Raw genomic sequence first — 8081 nt, 5'->3', positions numbered from 1 at the left:
GTTTCTAATGGTCTATTTGGGGGAGATTCTGGTATATAGAGATTCTCCCTAAATGGTTCGGATTTTCACATAGATTCTGATAACTTGTAGTAGTTGTAAAAATCCAGAAATAAACTAGTTTATTTTCTGGATTAACTATATATTCTTAGAAGTTAAACTCTGTGTTTCCCAGTTTGTCTATATTCTCATTAGCTGTTTCTTTCTCATAATTTTAAGCTACACAGACAAATCTAAATACGGTAAAAAAAAAAAGGCCTCCCATACCACAATAGTGTTACCGCGACTATGTTATTTTCTGTTAACACGGAATGTCAAAAATATATTTTCTTCCTTATTCTTTAACTTTATTGGGTCATTTAACTTTTTGCCACTTTTAAAATATGGTAATTAAGGATTTGTAATAGTGGCAAATAATTAAATATCTCAACTTCATCGGCTTCCTTTTCAACCTCTTTCAAGCGCCGCCGCCCACCGATGGCGACCCAGCCACTCTTCACTACCTACGGAATCCATGGCGGTTGTTTGGCAGGACGACGAAGACCATGGCGGCGCAGCCGCTTGCCCTCCCGCTGCTGAGTGCTGACTCCTTCGCCCTCCTCCTCACTTTCCTAGCTCTGAGCCTCTGAGCCATTCCACCGCCAACGATGCCGCTCGCTCGCTCGCAAGCCCATGCCTCCAAGTAGCTTCATCATGACCACAACTGCTGCTGCTGCTACCATCCAAATGTTTCTGGTGTAGATGCAATTCTCTCTTGATTTCTTTTCTCTCTCAACTCTGTTCTGTTATCTGTCTCAATCCACACGAAAGCTATCCAGTTCGTCATCAAGCCGGCGAGGCGGCGACCATGGCGTCCTCCGCCGCCGCCGCCGCGGCAACGGGCCGCGCCGCCCTCGTCAAGGCCTTCGACGAGACACGCACCGGCGTCCGCGGCCTCGTCGAGTCCGGTGTCTCCGCCGTCCCGGACATCTTCCGCCACCACGACCCCTACGCCTCCGTCCCGCTCGCTCCACCCGGCGTCTCCATCCCCGTCGTCGACCTCTCCCTCCCCGCGCCGCTCGCCGCCGAGGCCGCGGCGGGGGCCGCGCGCCAGTGGGGGTTCTTCTACCTCGTCAACCACCACGCCCTCGTCCCCCCCGGCTTCACCGACGGGCTCCTCGCCGCCACGCGCGCCTTCAACGAACTCCCGGCCACGGAGCGCGCCGCGCACTACGGCCGCTCCGTGGACGGCGGGGTGGACTACTTCTCCAACTTCGACCTGTACCGGTCCGGCACCGCGAGCTGGCGCGACACCATCGAGGTCACGTTCGGGCCCTCGCGCCCCGACACGGGGCGCATCCCGGCGGCGTGCCGCGCCGAGGTCGTCGGCTGGGACGCGCACGCCACCGCCGTGTCCCGCGCCGTCATGGCGCTGCTCTGCGAGGGGCTCGGCCTCGCCGCCGACGCGCTGGAGGAGGCCTCCTGCCTCGAGGGGAGAGTGATGATGTGCCACTACTACCCGGTGTGCCCTGAGCCCGAGCGCACCATGGGGGTCGTCCCGCACACGGACCCCGTCGTGCTCACCATCCTCGCGCAGGATGATGTCGGTGGCCTGCAGGTGAAGCACACGAACGAGGATGGGGAGAGCTACTGGGTAGATGCGAAGCCTGTGCCCGGCGCTCTTATGATCAATGTTGGGGACCTATTGCAGGTAAAATTCATTCAATTGGTATCTAAACTCCCAAATTCGATCCGTAGTCGGTTCGGTTGAATTCATCTCATATGTATTTGAATTGGGGCCTCATCGTTTGCCCTATAGCTTATAAGCCAAAGCCAAAATTTGAATTTAAAAACTTGAATTTGAATTTGATTTTTTTCAACATAGTTTTTTTTTTAACTTTGGCTTTTCAATCACTAAGAACATATATACAAAAGTTTTACTCACATATCATTTTGTAAACGCTAATAAGCCGCTATGGCTTATAATAAGCCTAGACCAACCGATGGGGACCTTGCACTCCTGGCATATTAAGGATGTTTTTGACGAAATTTGTTACATTCAACATCAATTAGAAACAAAGCAACTGCTCCTGGTACTGAAATTTGTGCATAGGTTAGCTTTATACTGTGAGACTTAAATTGGTTAAAAAGAATTAAAACACAAGAAAATGTTCAGTTTCATGGTATGAGTAAGAATACGTTTTTGTGGTTCCGCAGCATGGTCGTATAAACCTTTAGCACTGTGGTAGGCCATGATTAAAACACTCTACCCTGTGATAGCTCCATAGCCGTTGGATTGTGTGCAACTGTTATCATTTTGCCTGCATGTCCAGCTTAACTGTTGAAAATACAAAATATCATTTCTCGTGTAATCATATTCTCCAGATTTTTGAAATGAATTTGTTCTCAGGTTTTAACTGTCTAAAGAAAGATGCATATTTTTGTCTCTAAACCTTGCAAATCAGAGGAGCTATTACTCCAGATCTCCTACTGATTCCAACTTAGATAGCCATCTTATATAAGTCCACATATATAATGATGCTTTAGTGATCCCCATATTCACACATATAAATGAAGATGCCAATATCCCACCCACATAATTACACAATCACTAGTTGTGAATATGCCATGAAGCCAACTGCAGAATATGGTTTGTTCTAGTCTCCTTTGAATGGACCAAACGGAGCAAAAAATATCCACCTTCTGAGGAGGTATCTCCACCTCCTAGAACACTTAATACAAGTCAGTTGAGAGATGGAGGATGCCATCATATATACCTTTTTGTTGATCATTTTCCCAGGTGACACTATGGAGACATAATATGTAACAAATGTTATTGCTCCTGAAAATCAGCTCGTCCTTCCAAAATGAAGACTCCAATTAGCCTATATATTTTGCAACCTGTTCTGCTAGTCTTCTTATCAAATTGTTTCTTCCTGTTTGCCATATTTTGTGTTCCTTATACCCCCAGCAATCCTAGTATAAAATTTTAGAATTTGGGTTAAAATCCAGCTAAAACTGACCATGCTGACCATGATTGGGTCTTAGCAATGAGTTCATCGTTGTTGTGGTGCTCCAAAGAATCTGTGCGCCCCATAAGGTCTATTGGTGATAGAATACCATCGTGATGGACACATGTGTTCAGGTTGCAAAAGTTAATTCAGTATAAATACGAACAACAACAAAGATAACAAAAACTTGTGATTCTGAACAGGAGTTTTTGCTAAATATAATATAGCTTTGTGGATTATACCCCCCCTCCCCCCCCCAGCCATCATTATCTATTTTTGTCTAAACAGCTGTGTTTTGCTGGGGCCAGAACAAAAATTTGTACTACATTATTTTCCATTCACCAGAATCATCTTGTTTGAAGAAGAAAATCATGTTGATTGCATACAACAATCGCACATAAAAAAGGTAAAATGAATGAATAAGAAGATGATTTACCTGGAAAGAGAGCACTTTTCTTCGCTATAGAATGATATCATGTTTCTTGGGTTAATGATTTGTAGAAGCATGTTTTCTGTTTTTTAGATAATAAGACATTCAAAGTATTGTTTGCGCAGCTTTAAGAGGCTTACTGAAGATGTTTCACTAATGCCAATTTTTTCCATCAAATTTAATTCTTTCTATCAGATAATGTCTAATGATAAGTACAAGAGCGTGGAACACCGGGTAGTAATGAATTCACATGAAGAAGCCAGAGTTTCAAGTGCCATCTTCTACAATCCTGGCAAGAGAGGGGACTCAGTTTTTTATGGACCATTGCCAGAGCTGGTTTCTTCGGAAAACCCACCAAAGTACAGGAATTTTACTATGCCTGAGTTTTTGGGGACCTTCTTTAAACGAGAGCTTGCGAGCAATGCTCTTATCGAGCACTTCAAAATATGAAATTATTCAAATGTTGCAGGAAAAAGGTTTGAACTTCTGTATGTAGATGCCAATACTGATAATGTAATGCAAACTTAATAATGGAAGCCTCATATAGTGTTATTCAAATGTTGCAGATAAAAATGTTTGAACTTCTGTAAACTACATAGATGCCAATCTGCCAATACTGATAATGTAATGCCAATGTTCTACCTCTTAATCATGAAAGCCATGCTTCTCTATCTTTTGTATGTGCCTCAAATGGACGCTAGATTGTATAACCAGTTCAAAAACTGGTTTATTTGGGCAGCATAGCAAAGTAAACAAGTTTTAACATGTCTGAGTTTTTCGTGGACCTCTTCGGACTATAACTTGCAAATTGACCACTATGCATACTACATGACTTTATAAATGTTGCCAATTTTGCGTCAAAAAAAAATGTTGCCAATTTTGCGTCAAAAAAAAAATGTTGCCAAGCAAAGTTTGGATGTATGTACATGTACCCATGCCATGTCAATTATGTTATTTGATAGTGCAATCTGTAGGAAAATTATTATACCTCATAAGTCTTAAGTTTTATCCTTTGTATATTTTCTGCACAATGCATCTGGAAATAAATACTAAATGCAACATTTTCCTGGAACTGAACCAGTGAGTCCAGCTTGCAGGCTGTCTGCTTGCGGTATTATTTTCACTGATTGGCCTGCATACACCACCAGGCAGAGGAGGGGTCATCACATATGGTTTTGTGTAGCGTCCTACTATATCTGTTACTGATAATAGTCAACGGTTCAGAATGAAAAAAAAAAATCTCTGACTATATAACATACGGTGTATAAGCCATCTGTGACTAGGTACCTCTGTTTCTGTTGTGAGCAGCATTGACAGTATTTTTACTAGTGGTTTGTGATGTTCTGCCGGCTTACTTATTGCTCTCTAATGCCTTTTTGTCAGGTAAGCAATTGAGCTTCAAAGTATGCCACAGCTTGTTCATAGTTTTATTGCTAGGGCAAGAAGTGACTACATAGACCTCCGCTTTACTATAAATTGATCCCTGATGCCACCTTCAATTGACACTACTTGGGAGTTGGGATAAACGTAGGCTAAGTTTTCTTTACTTTTCCCTCAGCTCTCGCATCTTTGCTTACATGAATTAGTTTAATTGTTTTCTCCACTGGGTTAGAACCTGAACTTACTTTTGCATGCAGTTCTGTTGCTTACCGATGCAAGTAGGGTTGTATGGATACCAAATCTTCATTGAAAAAAATATAGATATCATCAATATGGAAATTGGATTGCCAGTGGTTTGGAACTTTGGATCTTGGAATCCAGAAAAGGGACTTCATGCAACCAGAATGTTTAGGTCCTCTGGCAGATGTTCAGAAGCTCATCCGCTGTTATCAGTGACAATTCGATCACAAAGTGAAATAATCTATGCACTGTATTTATTTTGCGATATGATATGTATACTCCCGTTTTGAAGTGACAAGTTTGGCTTGTTTGATGTTTATACATTCATTTTTTTTAGATAATGATGTTTATACATTCGTAGTTGTCAATCCAGCAATTAGCACAGATTTCAACATCAGAAATGCAGGCTTCACTAACCATGATGTTCATGTGTTTGTTCTTTGAATCAACAACTCTAGGGTTTCACGGCATCAATCCCTTCCACAATACCTGATCCTCATCATATTATGCTAGTCCCTCCGGCTACAGATTTGCTCCATCAAGATCACAGCCAAAGCAATGGCTAACAGGCTACAGCAGGAACTCCAGGCTTCCACAAGATAGTGCTGAAACTCAAGCTCTAGCAGTAGCAGCAATCCTCCAATGCAAAGTAGAAAAATTTCCCCCAGGTGTACTCTAGTCTCGGGCTTCCGTTGTCCAGCTCCAAACTGAATTTTGCTGAACTACAACCACTGATTGCGAGAATTAATATCTACCTGGAGGGATGGCAAGCTCTTTTCATGAATTATGCAGGAAGAGGGGGTTCTGGTTAACTCGGTGCTTGATAGCCTGCCTGTATATGTAATGACAACCATGCAGCTTCCTCAGGGAGTGATCTGACGCGATCGACAAAAGAAGGAAGGCTTGCCTTCCTGTGGTCAGGTGAAGAGAAAAGCTCAGGGGCACGATGCTTAGAGCCTATTTTGGGGTGTTAGGCGCCGGCCCTAAATGGCACAGCGCGTAGCTGTGCTCGACGGGAGGGGTGGTGGAAACTAACAGGAACTGAGATTACTTCTTTCTTGATTCATTACTCAAACCGAATGGCCTATGTAGCCTTACAATGGAAACCAAACAGCTACTAACAAGGAACTAACAAACTTAATCTTCCTAACAAACTTAATCAACTGAAACTAATCATAACAAACTTGATCCAATCCTCATGGCGCCTGCTCTGGCTGCTGGCGACGGTTCTGGCGCTGGTACTGAATGCCCCACATAACATGGGGAGCTTAAAATTTTAAGAAGAAGCTAGTTGATAGCCAGCTTCCGATAATATGGAAAAATTGGGTTTCGCAGCTAAGTTCATTTTCTATATTATACAGCTACAACTTCTCAGAATCTAAAAAAAAAAACTGGACTGTTTGAGAGAGGGGGGTTCTGATTCTAGGAGAAACTGCAGCAGCTAGAAGCTTCCTCAAGCAGACCCTTAATAGCTTAGGACCGTCTTATGTGTGCCGAAGTGCCAGGGCGGTCTGGGAATCAGGCACCTCCAGGACCACACCTGATTCCTAGAGCCAATGCTCCTGTGGAGACCTCTCCCGTTTTTCTCTCAGATTTTCGATTGGACTGAATTATTCCATGATAATACTATCATTTGTGCCGTAATTGCAGTTCTGTTGCTGCAGGATTGCTGCTAGAGTCTCCAGAAATTATGTCAGTCTTCATGCCACTTGGAGGATGATGTGAATGGGGGGCAGAGGAGCTGAAAACCACTTCACAGCTCACAAGAATACACAGCCTTCCTTGGCTGGATAACAGGATGCACTCACGCATCATCTGTCTCTGCTGGAATTCTGGGCCATTTGACCTAACCTCTCCATCATGCAATCTTTTTGCGTGCTTATTCTCTGTCACAGAGAGAAATCTGTTCATTTATTTATTTCTTTTTGTGATTTGGAGTATTACTTGAATTTTGAACACAGGTATAATTTAGGTATAATTTACTTAGAGTATGTTTTATTTCATCGACTTAGGACATATCCCATTTTCCATTGCAGGTAGGAACAGAAAAGATCCATGCCAGAATGATCTGACATGCAGTTTGCAGAGATAACTAAGTGCACTGTCGAAACTGAATGATTGGCCTTATTGTTTCGCGTATGTTTATGCGAATCGCTTATTAGTAATTTAAAGATAATTTATGAGTAAAACTTTTATGTAGGTGCACATAACTACAAAATCATCTTCGTAATTTAGTTTTAAAATTCCAAATTTGGCTTATGAGCATAAGCAAAACGATTGGCCTCATCTTTCTTATCTTAGTACTAGCAATTAGTGAATGTTACGTACTAAGTAAAGATGCTTCTGCATGCTTTCATTATGATGTTGACTGTACCTTTTTTAGACGGAAATGTTGATGTGCAATTTGCTTAGTCGGTTATATAAAAAAGGAGGGCAATATCCGAACGAAAGCATCTGAATACATATATCACATGGGTTCATGTTTGTTCTGTTTGCAATTGGTTGACTTTGATGCATCTGTCATCAAACTTGGACGGAAGAAAGAGAATTCCATGTTTCGATGCTATTTTTTTTTTAGAGAAAATGTCACAAGGACCCAGCTTATATTCAAAGCTAATCATCTGAGATATGCTGGGGACTCCAGCTTGCAAGCAAAGAACAGAGCAAAAGGATACAGTTTCATCAGCAAAACAGCTAAGCCACGGTAGGAGACATCAGCTCCAGCTCACCAATCTCCCCACCCTTGATCAGAGCCATCCACTGTAATAAGAAAGAATTAATTTGGAAAGGAAGCATTAGTGGAGAGTAAATCAATTTATCTCTAAACACCATATTGTTTCTGGTGATCCATAAAGTCCAGCAGACAGCAGCAAGCAAAGCAATTTTAATATTATGTGTTTAAGAACAGCTCTTAAGTTTGCCAGCAAGAAGAAATCATCAAAGTTCAGAGGGATCTGATCCCAACCTAGTACATCTCTACACATACACCACACAAAGATAGCAACAGGGCATCTAAATAGAATGTGGTTAGTGGTTTCTAATTC

General features: G+C 42.5%; 1 protein-coding gene and 1 long non-coding RNA gene across 2 annotated transcripts; both read left to right on the top strand.

The window, feature by feature from the left end:
- The first annotated feature begins 460 nt into the window (after nucleotides 1-460).
- LOC127775826 (1-aminocyclopropane-1-carboxylate oxidase homolog 4-like) lies at nucleotides 461-3990 on the top strand. The gene is made up of 2 exons (XM_052302132.1): nucleotides 461-1687; nucleotides 3613-3990. The coding sequence occupies exons 1-2, from the start codon at nucleotides 845-847 to the stop codon at nucleotides 3865-3867; spliced, it is 1098 nt and encodes a 365-aa protein (XP_052158092.1). The 5' UTR covers nucleotides 461-844; the 3' UTR covers nucleotides 3868-3990.
- A 483-nt stretch (nucleotides 3991-4473) lies between these two features.
- LOC127775825 (uncharacterized) lies at nucleotides 4474-5544 on the top strand. The gene is made up of 3 exons (XR_008018042.1): nucleotides 4474-4700; nucleotides 4801-4944; nucleotides 5055-5544. It is a non-coding gene; the product is annotated as an uncharacterized LOC127775825 (long non-coding RNA).
- Nucleotides 5545-8081: the final 2537 nt, after the last annotated feature.

This window comes from Oryza glaberrima, chromosome 6 (genome assembly GCF_000147395.1).
Source record: "Oryza glaberrima chromosome 6, OglaRS2, whole genome shotgun sequence".
NCBI lineage: Eukaryota > Viridiplantae > Streptophyta > Magnoliopsida > Poales > Poaceae > Oryza > Oryza glaberrima.
The sequence above is the reverse complement of the archived record's forward strand: the minus strand, read 5'-3'. Positions and strand labels throughout refer to the sequence as shown.

What these genes read in the sequence shown, in the direction of transcription:
- LOC127775826 (XM_052302132.1), top strand. Translation starts at nt 845, where the DNA reads ATGGCGTCCTCCGCCGCCGCCGCCGCGGCAACGGGCCGCGCCGCCCTC. An exon ending in ATGTTGGGGACCTATTGCAG is followed by an intron (nt 1,688 to 3,612) that starts GTAAAATTCATT and finishes TCTTTCTATCAG; the next exon opens with ATAATGTCTAATGATAAGTA.